This window comes from Anser anser (assembly GCF_964211835.1).
Source record: "Anser anser genome assembly, chromosome: 1".
NCBI classification, from domain to species: domain Eukaryota; kingdom Metazoa; phylum Chordata; class Aves; order Anseriformes; family Anatidae; genus Anser; species Anser anser.
Genome location: NC_139720.1, coordinates 3,649,268 through 3,665,196, shown reverse-complemented (window position 1 = coordinate 3,665,196; position 15,929 = coordinate 3,649,268). Strand labels below are relative to the sequence as shown.

General features: G+C 48.9%; 1 protein-coding gene across 1 annotated transcript in view; it reads left to right on the top strand.

Annotated features, from left to right (window-relative positions):
* Positions 1 to 1,684: 1,684 nt before the first annotated feature.
* Positions 1,685 to 15,929, top strand: part of MKLN1 (muskelin 1) — a 94,265-nt gene continuing 80,020 nt past the window's right edge. Inside the window, exon 1 of the mRNA XM_083830601.1 lies at positions 1,685 to 1,826. Within this exon, the coding sequence (XP_083686727.1) occupies positions 1,735 to 1,826 (92 nt within the window). The 5' untranslated portion in view covers positions 1,685 to 1,734. The remainder of the gene's footprint in view (positions 1,827 to 15,929) is intronic.

Below are 15,929 nucleotides of genomic sequence, written 5' to 3'. Positions count from 1 at the left end.
ATCCCTCTACAGTCCCATAGCCCACCACAGCCCTATGGGGTAACCCCCTACAGCCCAACAGCCCCCTTGAACCCCATAGCCCACCACAGCCCCATGGGGCATCCCCTTACATCTCCATATCCCTCTACAGCCCCATAGCACAACCCCCTACAGCCCCATATCCCTCTTGGGTCCCATAGCCCACCACAGCCCCATGGGACATCCCCCTACACTCCCATTGTCTCCATTGGCCCCATAGGTCACCGCAGCCCCATGGGGCATCCCCCTACAGTCCCATGTCCCTGTATAGCTCTGTGGCCCACCACAGGCCCATGGGATGTATCCCCCCTACGCCCCATATCCCTCTGCAGGCCTATGGGGCACCACCCTACAGCCTCATAGCCCTCTACAGCCCCATAGCACACCACAGCCCTATTAAGCATTCCCTTACATCCCCCTATCCCTGTACAACCCTATGGGACATCCCTTACAGTCCCACATCCCCTTTGGGCCCCATAGCCCACCACAGCCCCATGGGACATAACCCCTTTCGGTGTTGTATCTCCTTATAGGCCCACGGGGCATTCCCCTACAATCCCATATCCCTGTACAACCCCATAGTTCATCACAGCCTCATGGGGCACTCCCCTACAGCCCCATAACCCCCTTGGGCCCCATATCCCCCTACAGCTCCATAGGACATTCCCCTACAGCCCCATATCCCCCTTGGACCCCATATCCCCCTACAGCCCCATAGGACATTCCCCTACAGCCCCGTACACCCCTTGGGCCCCATATCCCCCTACGGCCCCATAGTGCATTCCCCTTGAGCCCCATACACCCCTTGGGCCCCATATTCCCCTATAGCCCCCTAGGACATTACCCTATAGCCCCATATCCCTGTACAGCCTCAAGGGGCATTCCCCTACAGCCCTATATACCCCCTAGACCCCATATCCCCCTACAGCCCTATATACCCCCTAGACCCCATATCCCCCTACAGCCCTATATACCCCTTGGGCCCCATATCCCTCTACAGCCTCACGGGGCATCCCCCTACAGCCCCATATACCCCTTGGGCCCCATATCCCCCTTGGGCCCCATATCCCCCTACAGCCCCATAAGCCCCATATCCCCTTGCAACCCCACAAAACACTCCCCAAACCTCTCCCCACCCCATTCCCTAACACCCCCCACACCTTCCCCCAACCCCCCAACCCCATATATCCTTACCCCCCAAAAAATCCCCATATCCCTCTACAGCCTCATGGGGCATTCCCCTACAGCCCCCTATCCCCCTACAGCCCCATAAGCCCCATATTCCCCTACAGCCCCATAAAGCCCCTACAGCCCCATATCCCCCTACAGCCCCATATCCCCCTACAGCCCCATAAGCCCCCATATCCCCCTACAGCCCCAAATCCCCCTACAGCCCCATATCCCCCTACAGCCCCATAAGCCCCCATATCCCCCTACAGCCCCAAATCCCCCTACAGCCCCAAATCCCCCTACAGCCCCACAAGCCCCCTACAGCCCCACAAGCCCCAAATCCCCCTACAGCCCCACAAAACACTCCCCAAACCTCACCCCCCAATCCCTATCCTAAACCCCGACCCCATACCCTTACCCCCCCCCCCACACACCTCAATCCCCGGGCGCGGCCCCTTTAAGAGCGAGCCCCGCCCCCTCCTCTGCCCCCCCCCCCCCCCCCCCTCGCCCCGCGATCGCTGCCGGGCCGCGGGTGCCGATTCCAAGATGGCGGCGGCGGGGCCGGCGGGCCCGGAGAGCCGGGTGCTGGGCTACGGCCTGCACCGCTGGAGCAGCTTCTCCTCCTCCTACCTGCCCGAGTGAGCCCGGAGGGGGGCCTGGGCGCCGGGGGGGGACGGGGAGGGGACGGGGAAGGGGGTACGGCCTGCCTCGGGGGGCTGGGGCCTGGCGGGGAGGGGGTTGGGGGCGCTGTGAGGGGGTTTTGGGGGCTGTGAGGGGGGGGAAAGGGGGCGGTGAGGAGGGAAAGGGGGTGGGGGGGGGCTGTGTGTGAGGGGAGGGGGGCTCTAAGGTTTTTGGGGGAGTGTGTGTGGGAAACGGGGGTGTTGTGTGGGGTTTGGGGGCCGTGCGTGAGGGAGGGGGGTGTTCTGTGGGGATTTGGGGCGGTGGGTGAGAGAAAGGGGGGGTAAAAAGCTTTTGGGGGGCTTTGTGAGAGGGAGGGGGTGTTCTGTGGGGATTTGGGGTGTGTGTGTGGGGGAAATTGGGGTGTTCTGTGGGGTTTGGGGGCTGTGTGTGAGGGAGGGGGTGTTCTGTAGGGATTTGGGGCTGTACGTGAAATGGAGGGGGGCAGGAAGGTTTTGGGGGGCTGTGTGAGAGGGAGGGTGCGTTCAATAGGGTTTTGGGGCTGTGTGTGAGAGAAAGGGGGTGTTCTGTGGGGATTTAGGGTTGCTTATGGGGGGGTAAGAAGGTTTTGGGGGCGCTGTGTGTGGGGGAGGGGGGTGGGAAGTTTTTTAGAGGGCTTTGTGTGGGGAGGGGTTTTGGGGGGCTATATGTGGGAAAAAGGGGCATTCAATAGGGTTTTGGGGGGCTGTGTGTGGGAGAAAGGTGGTGTTCTGTAGAGATTTGGGGCTGTGTGGGGGGGTAAAAAGGTTTTTAGGGGGCTACGTGTGGGAAAAGAGGGTGGTCAGTAGGGATTTTTGGGGGCTGTGAGTGAGAGGGAGGGGAGTTGGAAAGGTTTTGGGGGGCTGTGTGAGAGGGAGGGGATGTTCAGTAGGGTTTGGGGGGGCTGTGTGTGGGAGAAAGGGGGTGTTATGTAGAGATCTGGGGCTGTGTGGGGGGGGTAAAAAGGTTTTGGGGGGGCTGTGTGTGGGAAAAGGGGGTGGTCAGTGGGGTTTGGGGGCTGTGTGTGAGAGGGAGGGGGGTGGGGAGGTTTTGGGGGGCTGTGTGAGAGGGAGGGGGTGTTCAGTTGATTTTGGGGGGCTGTGTGTGGGAAAAGGGGGTTGCGGGGTGCTGTGTGGGTCTGTGGGTGAGAGAAAGGGGGGTGGAAAGGTTTTGGGGGGCTGTGTGTGCACTGGGGGGTGTTGGAAAGGTTTTGAGGGGGGCTATGTGTGAAGAGGGGGTGTTCAGTAGGGTTTTGGGGGGCTGTGTGTGAAAGGGAGAGGAGTTGGAAAGGTTTTGGGATGCCGTGTGTGTGGTTCAGTAGGGATGTGAGACTGAGAGTGAGGGGTGGTAGAAAAGTTTGGGGGGCTGTGTGTGGGGAGGGGTTTTGGGGGGCTATGCAAGAGTGGTAGGGGTGGTGAAAAGGTTTTGGGGGGTTGTGTGTGGGAGGTAGAAAGGTTTTGGGGAGATTGTGTGTATGGGGGGGTGTTCAGCAGGGTTTGGGGGTCTGTGGGGTGATGGTCAGCTTGGGGGGAGCTGTGTTCGGGGTCAGCGGTGCTCAGAAGGCTGGGGGGCTTGGGGCTGTGTGGGAGGGATGGTGAGAAATTTTGTGGGGAGCTGTGATTTACAAAGGGTTTTGGGGGAAACGGGTCACCTGGTGCCTTACTTATTGCGATTTTTGGGAATTTAGGGTCAGCCTGGAGTTGTGCTTCAGAGCAGTGGCCTGCACTAACGTGTGCCCATCCTCAATGGGATCCTTGGCCTCCTGGCAGGCCACTTATGGCCCGTTGAGGTTCCCTGGTTATTGAAAGCAGAATTTGGGATGAAAACAACGTGGTCTGGCCGTTTGGGTTTTGCTGCCCCTTTCTGCAGCCCTTCAGGTCTGGGGGATTATTGGGAATACTTCGTTTGGGCACCGTGCTCACTGCTGGCCGTAGAGTCTTGTCTAATGATTGCACCGAGTTTAGTAACCTGGGGTTGAGGTAGCTCTGTCACCCGGTCTCAACAAGCAGCGGTTAATTTAGTTGTTAATTGTTAATTTCACGGATTATCTCCGTTTGCTGAAAGGAGGTAAAACTTTAACAAAAGTTTTGCTGCCTAAACCCACAGTGGCTGTATCTTTCCGTACGTTTGCTTCTTTAGATATTAAAAAGAACCAAGTTCCTTTCTAATTAATTATTTTTGGTGATAACGAAGTAATCCTTTCGGCCTTTTTTTAGTTAAAAAGCCGTTAAAGCATTATTTTTTTTTCAGGTCTGCGATCGTGCTTGTAGTTATAAATTGTTGGCCGCTGAAGGAAGGGTGACAGTCCAGTATCGATCTCCCTGATGCAACGCACAAAGATAACTCCCTTTCTCCTCCGTGCTCCTTTCTGAGGCTCCCGTTAGCCCTCTTTGCCACCTTTTTGTCAGGATTTAATGCTCTCGTGGCACCTGCAGTGCTGCCCAAAGTCCTTCGCGTCATTGCAGCCCGTGGTACGATTCCCCTCCCCGTAACAGGGCCGGTGTTTTACGAACGCGTGACCTTGCATTTGGCTGGTTTTTAAGGCAGGGTTTGTAGGCGCTCGTCGATAAAAGCAGGCGGAGCAGCTTTGGGGCAGTGTTCAGCAGTCCTGGCGATGACGGGGTTGTTCTCCAGCACGCCGACCCCGTTTGGGGCTCACGTGCTGGTTTCTGAGCAGCCCTGGAAACACCAGGCGGGGTTGTGGTGAAAGAGGCCCTCAGGAAGGTTCGGTTTGCACTTGCTGCCTGCTGACGTTCGATTCCCACCTTCTGGGAGACAGCTTGAACGTGGCCTGAATGGGAAGGCTCCGACCTGTGGCTGAAGATCAGAGTCTTGAAAGGTGGAAACTCAGGAAGGAAATCCCATAGGAGAGTGGTGTTTAGGGATGGAGGGGAGGTGGAAGACTTCAAAATCACCGTTAAAGGAACGTAATGTGCTGTGGGATGAACGTGCAGGTAGAGCTGAAAGTTGTCTTACTATTTCTTTGGAACAAGGGGGTCTTTAAGGTCCTTCCCAACCCAAGCCGTTGCATGATTCTATGAATTGTGGTTAGGCCGTAGTTTAAATAAGTTTGGTAGCGTAACTAAGAAGTTAGGGGTTTTCCTAAGAAGTTAGGGTTTCTACTTTAACCCTAAAGAGTCTCCTGCTGTCCCATACGTAGGAACACATTCAGAGTGTGGCTTGTCATTGGGAGCTTGCTCACTGCTGCCCTGGTGTTAGGAGTGAAGAGCTCGTGGCGGAGGAGCAGAGTGCATTACCCATGTTCTGTGTCAGCCAAGCATGATTTAAACGTGTCTCTCAAACAGTTACGTGGTTTTAAATGTAAAAATCAAAGCTGAGATAGAAAATTTTCATCGCTGCTGTCTGTGGAAGGAACTGGATATCCAGTGTCTTACTTGTATCTGCGTATCGGATGCTGGAGTGACACTGAAACTTGTCAGAACACCAAAAGTCGCCCAATAACTGTAATTTTTCACTAAAAAGATGACAGACAAAAACCTACCCTGTTTTCAAAGACCCGTCTGGCCACATTCTCGTTTAGGATCAGCAATCTGTTGATAACCACCAGTTTTCTGTAAGTGACCGAGCATTTTCTCGCAGCGAGCATTAATTTTTCTGTTGTGTTTGGTGGTACAAGGGGACTGGTTAGTGCCCAACCCAATTTCAGGCCGTGTTACCAGTGACACATTCATCTGCACGTTTGCACAGACCTTTCCAAACGTCAGGTGCGGATTGTCCTTCTCCAATCTGCAGAAGAATGCTCCTAGTGGTTTGCAGATGGCTGGAGCTGTCTTCTGCTGGCTTGTAGCTACCAGCAGCTATACTGGCTTGGAAATTATTTAAAACTATCTGGGTCCAACTGAATGACTTGGTCTGGTGTCTAGTTTAGTCTGCATTTTGGGGCAAGTTGTGCCTTTGGGAAGAGAACTGGTCCAAGAGCAAATTTGTTCTTGAAACGTGGTGTTTCCAGGGAGCACTCCGTATCGAGAGGCTTCAGCCTGTCCAGCTTGGAAAACATTCAGCCCAGCCGGTCGCTGACGCTTCCTCCTCGGATCCTGCCTTGCCTCTTCGTGGTTTCTCCCCGAAATGAATGACCCATGTGGGAGACAGCTCCCCGATGTCCCACAAGGGACCACCCCGAGGACTTCCCCACCATCCGCAGTGCGGTCACTTGGTGCAAGCCACACACAATTCTGGTGTAGTTCCACATGCCCTGAGAGAGGCAGACCTGGGCTTTATTCCCCTCTCCCTCCTCCGGCTGTCCGCAGAAAGCGATGAGCTCAGGCGCTTCTTTTTTTGGACAGGGAGGGAATAAACAATTTATAGAAGGTAATATAACCCCCGTTCAATCTTCCTTTTTTTGGTAAGGGAGAGGACCAAAAGCTCTCTCTTTGTTTTCGGGGAGAAGCACTTTGTACCCTGATCTTTCCAATAGCCTGCTTTTTGTACTTGTTCCAGTTCAAATTTGCTGCCGGTGAATACAAGGAGCGGTGCTGTGCTCCCTGCAGTGGCAATCATGTGCCCTTCTCTGCTGGAAAGTGCCTCAGTGCTCTGTCCTAGGACCACGGCTTTCTAGTGGTTGCATCAGATTCCTGACTCATGGCATCTTGTAGCTGGCAAATGTGCCCAGGTCCTTCTGGCACTTTCACACGGACTAACAAGAGGTTTTTTTTTTTTTTTTTTTAAACAGCATTATTCCGGTCATGCAGCTTTGCTGGGAGGTTTCATCCCATTGCTGTTGCTCAGATCTTCAGCCATTAGGGTCTTCCTGTATGATACCTCTGTAGAGGAAGGTCAGAATATTTCCAGAATATTTATTTATTTATTTATTTTGAGTATTTTCAGATTACTTTTTATATTGACACTTCTCTAAGTTATTTCTTGTGCTACTAAGAATATAAGATGAGTTTCTAAGCTGATGATTCAGTGCCAACAGTGGCCATCTCCTAAATGGCAGTCACTTTTTTGTTACAACCCCTTGTTATTTATCTCACTGTGGACTTGAGTTATTCTAGTAATTCCAGTCTTTTCCTGTGTGACACTTCATGAGGTGCTATATCGAGTGCTGAAGCCTGGATAACTCTGTTCCTTTTCTAAAAGGCTCGCTGGAGAAGTAAGGGGCAAGTAAAGTAAGCAAAAGATTTTTTTCATAGTCAAGTTAGGAGTGACTGGGAGCCTTCCAAAGTGAGAATGCGTTTTTTTTTCTTCCTTTTTCACTAAGTTATGGCAGAAAGTTCCTGCTCAGACTAACCAGCCATCTATTGCTGTCCTGTGTTTACCCTGAACCAAGGATGTACTCCCTTGTGTTTACAAATCTAGGATATTACACAGCACTAGCAAGCAGGTGCCGAGAACGTGCATAACGGCCTGCTTTTTGGGCAAGGTCCATAGGATTTTAAAACAAACAAAAAAAACCTGAAAATATCCCGAATTCCAGCTACTTGATCTCTGTGGCAGGACAAAACGCGTGTTTGAGGCTAGTGGAACGGGATTGCGAGTTCTCCCTCCGAGCAGGTGACAGCGATGAGTCAGGTCTGTATCTCGTGGCTTCGTAAATCTTGTCGCAGACGGATCCAGGTCTTGAAGGATCTCGCCCTTGAGCTGAGGTCAGAAATGTCTAACGCAAAGGTTTGCTTTTCCTTTTTGCTTTCTGCTTACCGAGTTCTGGGTCCTTAACTAGGTGAAGCCATCTCCTGTTGAGGTCTCGCTGGTTCAAAACTGCCCAAGCTGTGCAGCATCAAAGGCCTTTAGAGCTTTCCTGGCAGGGCAAACTGCTCCTTGTCCATTTGCTGGATGTCTTAACGCTGCTTCTTGTTTCTCACAGTTTCTTAAATAACTCTGGTTACGTAGCCCTGAGGACTTCCATTTCAGCTGTAGAACCACAACTGCTTTTGCACCTTTAAGCCTGCGTGTCGTTTTTTCAACTTCGTTTGTCAGCATTTCCAGTTTGACTTGAACATTTTAATTTAGTCAATCCTTTCTTTGCTCTAGTCGCTTCAACTAGAGATGAGGGGAGCAGAGCAGACGCACCCTCTGGCCATCTGGAGTTACGTGCTCGTGCTGTACTTACCATTAATCGATAATTTTACCAGTTGCTAAAACGGGCTGGGGACGCAAACGCTGACTGATGAAGTGAGCTGAGTGATGCTGGTCCCTGGCTGATTCCAGCGAGCCCCATGTATAGAAACATTCCCAGATCTGCTTCTCTTCAGCATCCATTTGAAAAGTTTTTTCACTTGTGTGGCTTTTTTTGGATGTTTCTACAAATTTTCTTTTCCTAACAGACATTTCCCTCCTTGCTTGCATCACGTCTATAGCCTAGAATTCTTCTCTACAAGCTGAAATAGAGTACTGCAAAATATTTCTGCAGGAAATAGTTGCCTACAGGTTGAGTACACAAGTACTGGGTGATTTTCTGCCTGACAACTCGGTGAAAACGTGAAGTGATGAGGAAGAAAAAGATCAAAAGGGTGAAAGTGAAAATGAGCACAAAATTATTAAGTTCATGCCTTACACTGGTGTCAGGAGCCTGATAGCTCTTCGTGGAAGTTTCTTCCCAGGTGAAGGCACAAATGCTGTGGTAGGTGAAGAAATTTTTGTTAAAATGCAGCCATTATTTAGGAGGTTGGGCAGTTTTATTTGCTGGCAGAAGGATGAAGGTAAATTGCTAATTGCTGGGGTCCCACGGCGTGACGAAGCTGGCGGAATCTCAAACGTCCAACCCTGGCATTTTTGGGGAACATTAAGATTGTAAGATTTTCATAGAAGGTGTTAACATCGCCGGATTATGGATCATTCGTTCTGTGTATGGTTTATATCCTTCAAGCTTAATGAAAGCTGGCTAGATTGTGATTACTAATTACTTGCTTAAAGAGTAAAACTAGTTGGAGCAGAGCGCGTTTTCCTCGTGGTGACTGTTGTTATTGCTGAGACAGCATGTACAGTCTGATTCTTTTTTTACGGCAAAGAATATAGCTTCTTGTTCTGCACATTCATCTTTTTAGCAAATCGCTGTTGAAATGCGCTGTTAACTTTATCACCACGATTGATTTTTATGATGTGATCAAGATTTTTCTGTTGAGGCTAAGTGGTGTATTCAGTACTTAGCTGGAGGTCAAATTTTGTCAGCTTCCAAAGCAAGCCAGTGCTAGATTTATTTCAATTGCTTGTTAATATAAACCTCTAATGATAAATGTATATGTGTATATTTTGACTACAGCCCATAGAGTTTTGTAGGAGCAGTGGATTTTAAGTGTAGCTTGGTCTGAATTCAATAATACAGCTTCTGGGAGGAAAAGGAAGGAGCAGTGAAGATGTTGAGTGGTTTGTCACCTTACTTAGTTGCTGTTTTAGCTATTACTTGACACTCAGCGTGCATAATCTTGGAGAAATTATTTCCTGGATCGATTTAAGTCGAGGAACACAACCATGTATGTGAGTTGAGGACAGGAGCCTGCATGCCAGGTGGGTTGAGAAGGCTCGCTGCGCTGCCGCTGCCTTCTGCGGTGCCAGGAAAATGGCCTGAAACTGGGGGGGGGGGGTAAAAACTGTGTCGGTCATTTTGGGTTTGGGTGTGCTCTGTGAAATGATCTTCCTCCCCAGCCTGGGTTTGGTGTTCCTGTAAAGCCCTGGGAGGCAGCCTGAGGTGGAAGGAAAAAAAGCTGGATTAGGTAAATGTGACCCATGAGTAAGGAATTGCTGAACGAGTTCCCACCCTCCTCTCTCATGGTGGAGTTGCTACTGCTGACTTTCGGTTTGTCTTCTAAAAAAACCTGCCTTCTGGTACAGGATTTGGAAACTGCTGAACGTGAAAGGAAGGCGGCTTTGGGAGCTGTCGTGTGCTGGAGCGTGAATTCATGTATCGTGCTCCAAAATAAGGAATTATTCCATAATGCAGCACCACAGGCAAACGGTTCTGACTTGTAGCATGGCTCCCTGACCAACCAGTTCTTGAGATCACTCTGATGGTTTGTTATTTTCCTGGGTCTGTATTTTGTTTTCTGAATTCCCTGAGTAGAGTTGTGTTTGCGAGATAACCTCAATTTTGAAAGGGAAGCTAACCCAGTGGAGGCGTTTCTGCCCGGAACCAGGAGGAATTTTTTGTACGAGTTAGAAAAAAGTTCTGTGGTTGACCGCAGTTTGGACATGAGGGGCTTCAATCTGTTCTGTTGAACGTAGTCTTCTTTAAATTCTTTTACAGGCATCAGTGTTTTGGGTGAACGTTTTACTGAGTGTGAAGTTACAGTGCTGAGGAGTATTAAAGAAGTGTTTATGGCTTCTATCGCGACTTCATATCTTTACATGCAGTCAGTCTGGTTTCTGTGGATTCCTGCTTTGGGTGAAAATGCAAATTGGCACGTAAAAACATGGTTGCAGTGCTGTAAAATCATGGGAGACCTAAGCCTGCTTCTTGGCCTTGGTCAGATTTTTCCATCCGTGCATTAGTTTAAGCAAAACCACTCCAACAAGGCTGTGATGCTTCAGAATACAGCACAGGGACAGCACAGGGGATTCACCCAGACATGTGCCAGACACGGCTCTCCTCCAGCCTCCTTGGGTAGTGTTAGTGGGCTCCACTACCAGTGTTTCTGCAAGATTTGGAAAGTGCAAGTTCAGGGACTTCTCTGTTCAATGCCATCAGTAGAAATCTCCGTGTTCAAATACCAGCTAAACTGCATTTTCTCAGCAAGGTGCGAGTTTTTTTTAAATTAAAACTGAACTTTATTACAAAGTGGCAGCGGCTGTTGATGTCCCAGACTCTGGAAATTTTTACTGCAGTGTTACCTCTATCGACTACAGATCCAATGAGCTGCAGAGCATAATCTCCTCATCTTTGCTGAATATTGAAGGGTAGAGTTTGTGCTATTCTTAGTCATCTTATCAGGCCTGGGATTTATTTCTGTTCTGGAAACCTCCAGGAACGTTACTTAAGTTGCCTGCACGCTGTGATGCTTTTGTTTGTAGATCACTTAGGAACCCGGATTTCAAATGTCCTTGAGTCTTAGATGTGTAGAAACAATCGCTCGAGTATGAGAAGGAATGGTTCCAGGTAGTCTTGTGTGCAAAAACATCAATTCACTGGCTGGTCAGCTGCAAATAAAATGATTATGAAATCAGCAGTTCATCACAGAGTCGCTGAGGAAGGAAAAGACATTCTGATATTCCCAGCCTGGAGCCGGGGCCTCTCGCTGCTCAGGAGTTGGGTTGCTTGGTGCCTTGCTGCAGCCAGAAGTTAAGGCTGTGCTTTAGGGTTCTTGAGCACGACTGGAACAGAAATTAATTACGGGGGCACTCGCTGTGCCAATACAGTTGTTGAAATACTCAGCTCCCGGCGTGCCCGGAGAAAGAACCATCGCAGCAGGACGAAGGCACGATGGGATGCAGGGTGAGGAGGAGCGCCGGAGGTTTCTGTGCCCACATCATTTTGCACTTGAGGAGAGGTTTGTTTCTACCATGGGCTTTTGCCTGTCTTTGGGTGGCAACGATGAAAGGCAGCTAAGTTTAAAAAACAAACAAACAAACAAAAACAAAAACCAACTGATCCTTGAAAGATATAATTGAGAAACTGATTTTCATGACCCTCTATCAGACCAGAGCGCAGTGGTGCCTGTTTGGCTGTCCAGCACAGCCAGTTGTGATCTGATGAGTGTGTTTCTGTAAGGTGGTTGTTAAATTAAATTAGTTTTTATATGCTGTACTTGCTTAGCTATTTTTCTTTTGACAGAAGTGCATTTGTAATAAATTGCATGTGTTTGTGAAACAGCTGCTGAGAAGATGGAAATAAATTTGAGCATTAAGTTGGCAAACCTCGTGACGACGTAGTATTTCAGGGTGCGTGCTTACGTACACTATTGCCTCAAGCTTCCTTGAACTTACTAAGCAAGAGGTCCTGCCTTAGTTCTTCATATTGGGGCTAAGAAATCCTCTGTTAACTATTTAAACCAAGCCTCAAACAAAAAATAACGTTTCTTCACTGTATCTGTGTACTGCCTAGCAATTGTGCGTGGTTTACTGTGTTCCAGCGCAGAAGTTTCCATGTCCTCATGCCCTTCTGCCATTTGAGGCAGGGAACTTTCACAACAGAAAGGAGAGAAACTTTGCAATGAAATCTAGAAAGCTGTTTGAAATGCTTTAGGGGGGAGCTTGTAGGTGCATGTTGCTCTTTAAACATTGCGGCCGGGCAGTTTGAAATCAGTGTTAATTAAAAGTTTGTGGGAGCTGCAGTGAGTTGTAGGGAGAAAAAATTCTCTAGTTGTTTCCAGCCCTATGGAATAAGGTTTAGGGTTTTTGGTGGTGGTTTTTGTGTATGTGGGGGCGAGGAGGGGTTCTTCCCCTTGGTTAAAGACTGTTCTAGTGTCTAGGCTGGGCAAGAGCATCTCCGTTGCTGCTTTGTACTGGTGGGGCTGGAGGTCGCCCATGTTCCATGTGGTTGGCCTCGTGCATCTTAGTCCTCCCTGAAATGGACTGTGTAGAAATTTTAGTCCCCGTTCCCAGTTGCTGTACTCTTGCTACTCTGTCTTGGGATGGTTCTAGGAAAAAATAACATAAAAAAGACACAGACAACCCTGACAAAAGTGCTTTGTCGGTTTTCAGTCAGCTGCTCCTTGCTCAGCACTCCCACCCCTTTTTGCCACGTACCGGCGTGGTACCTCGTGGTTTTCCAGCAGAGCTATGTCCGACTTCCACATCCTCTTTGGGATGTGTGTGCCCTTTTCTGCACAGCTGCTCTCTGGCCGTGCCAAGCAAAGCTAGTGTTTTGGAGTTGCTTACTCTCAAGGACTTGTTTCTAAAGTCGTCGGCTTTCTTAATAGAAGCTTCATGAAAATATTTAGGCTAGGTGCAAATTATATCAGCCTAAAACCTAATTTGCTGTACATTTTGCAAAGTTACCTCCCTTTTTACCCTCCCCCTTCCTCAAAAGCAAAGGCGAGCTCACCCCTTGTGATTGTCACGTCTGAAATCACAGAGCTTTGCACAGCGAGCTCCTCTGGAAGTGCCAAGTGCGGGGACGTCACTGTAATCCCGGCGGAGATCGGCCCGCGGTTGGTGCAGCGCGTAGCACGGGCTCTGGGTTGGGAAACGGAGAATTTATCTACTTCCAGCAGCTGTGAGAGCAGCGTGTGCACGGGTAATAAAAAGAAACGTCCCGTCGGTTCTGCCAGGAGCGTTTCAGCGTGGTCACAACCATCCTCTTCTCTTCTCGATGATGGGAGCGCTTGCAATAAAACCTGAGACGCGAATAGCCTCGAAGGAAGCTGGCTTAGGGATTTAAGGCACGCCCTAATGCCTCCGCACATGTTCTTGCTGGTGGTGTGCAATTAAAGAAGCTCCCTCTGCTTAGCTTTTGGTGTGGGGTAGGAGTAACCACGGAGTTGTTGGCGTGCTGGGCCAGCCAATTTCTCCTGTACTTACTCCACTATGGGAGAGTGGCATTGGGAATTTATGCCAGTAGATCCTATCCTCTTTTTTTTTTTCGCCCCTTTTATGCTGGCACTAACGGTAAGCAGAATTGGAGAACTCATGCGACTGAAGAAGTTATTTCTGCTAGTCTTTTTTTATTACGGCTGCTGGTGGAGGGAGGGGGAGGATCAAGCACGAGTGGGTGGACTAGTCCCTCTTGGCAGCGTTGTAGATTTATGCTAGACTAGCTCTTGTATCTACAGCTTCTGATTATGAATTATCTCAAACCACGTTTAATGAGTTCCCTTTTTTCCACGGAGAAAGCCGGCACAACGGTATCAGTACGTGGAGTAGCTCAAGGGCTTACAAATACCTTTCTTTAACGTCTCGTGAAAATTGCGTGGACGGTCATCGAGTTGGTGGAGTTTGCACCTCTGAAGTTTCTCAGAGGTTTTAATTGAGATGTCACATCTGGGAAGCGTGCCTCTAGGTGCCGTGTAGGATTTCTGCAGTGTCCGGAGTGAAGGCTTTACGTGGCGAGAGGCGTCTGTCACTAGGAGACGTTTGTTTCTCGCTGTCTCAGGAATGCCTGAACTCCTCCAAGTATTCGAGCCCATAAATTTTCCCGAACCACGATGGTAGATTAACTTTGTACATAGCAAATTCTGTCTTCGACATTTGTTTAATCCTAATAAACTAACAACCCATGTATTTTTAAACATATTTATAACTTTCTCGATGCTGCTTGCTTTTCTGATTTAAATTTCCTTTTAACTTTAATTTTACGAGAGCTACGCGGTCCTCTTCTCTCTCTGCAGAAGGATTTTTTTATCTTGTCTGGTTGTCCTGAATGAGCTCCTCGTTGGTTGTGGCAAACTGATCTTTGACCTGGAGAAGCAAACAAATCCGCTTCTAAAAATACGATCTTTGGGCTCTGGCCCAGTTAGAAAATGCCTCTTTTCCAGCAGGGCGTTATCTGACCGCGTGACGGTGCCAGCTCCTGCAAATGTTGCTCAGTGTATGAAGGGCCTATCCCGTGATATTTAAACAAATGTAATATCATAAATAAAACACGTTCTGTAGGGTGAATTGTTATTTGCGTGCTGAGCTGAAGTTTCAAAGAGGAGAAAGCCGGACAGCGTTACATTTTTGTTTGCCTTCATGTCCATTAAGAGTCACATCTCCTTCAAATACAGCCTTTTCTCTCTCTCTAGCTATTAAAATGCATTAAAACATTTCAAAGTGTCATTTCACCTTGCCTATGGCATGGCATGGCTGCGGTTTGATTCTTCTTCCAAGTGCTTTTTGGTTTCTGGTGGTGACTTAGCACTGCGGCTGGCAACTTCTGTTCGAAATCTGCGTGTCTTAGCAGCTTCCAACTTCTCCCCTCCTGGTAGAATTTGTCCCTGCTGGAATTAAGACAGGCGGGAGCTATGTTTTCTTTAGGACTTGAGCCTCTTGGTGCCACAAACAGGATGTTCCCAGCTGGAAGTGTAACGGCCTGACCTTTCCTGTTCTGATGGGGTTTGAGCAAGAGGGCAGCGCGTGGCCGTGCGCTGCTCCCACGCATGCTCTGTGCATACACGACTAAATCAGCTGGCACTGCTGTTAGTAAGTGCCCTGCTGTGATGGCAGCTAGCTAAAGCAGAAGGGAGGTTGAGTTTTTCTTCCTGTGCTGTAAAAAAGAAGTCGTGGCACGTGTCCTGGAAAGGCAGCCGCTGGGTCGGCGCTCGGAGGTGCCCCCGCGGTGCGGGACTGCCTGGATCCCGTTGCTGGTGTGGTGATTTTGGGCTGCCCGATGTGGAAAGAGCGAGCTAATTTCTGCCTGGTAATGCTCAACCTCTGATTTAACCTCTTTCCCTTCCTGGCTTTCATACGAGCGTTTTTTTCCTCCGGTCCTTTGTAGTAATCCAGATGCTCGTGTTCTTTTCCTCCTACACAGCAGATGGAGATGGCATAAGCCTTTTGATGACTGCGTCCTTCTTTTTACATAAGTTTTACGAGCTGGCAAGTTTGTGAGTTGGACTTGGTAGAGCTTTGTAAGCCCTGTCCAGCAGGTGGTGCGTTGTTACCTTGCCAGCAGGGGAAGGAGTAACTATATATTTTTAATTTTTTTTATTTTTAGTTTTCAGTTTTTAATTTCATCTGGGAGGTGAACTGGGAAGAGCCTTACTGTACTGTTACAGGAAAGAGGAAGGGAGGTCCTTCATAAGGATTATCCTGATGAATGTGTTTTGTTTTGGCCCAAACACTGTTTGGAATTTGTTAATTACCCCAAGGCTGTGCTATTTCAAGCTGTACGCAGGCAATTAAGAGATTTACTTTGCTGGGTGAAGAGTTAAACTTCTGCTTTCCTGTGCGTTGTTCTAGGCTTTGTAGCTCATGAAAAATACGTGTTCGAATTTGGCGTGAGTTAGACGGTCATCTTCCACACTCCAGCAAAACTTAAGTAGGTTAGCAGCTCACTCTCCCTGTTCCAGTATCGCCTGTCTAGTAAGGGACAGCTTTTGGCTCGCTATCTGCCTTGCTGCTCATCGGTTTTAACCTCATTGAAAAGTTCCTACCCCGTCGAGGTGAATGAGACCGTTTTTTCCACTTCACTGCAGACTTGGGCCTACGTAAATTCATCTGTTTTACATTTATTTCACAATTTGGATTTTTATTTCGCAACGTGAAATTCCATT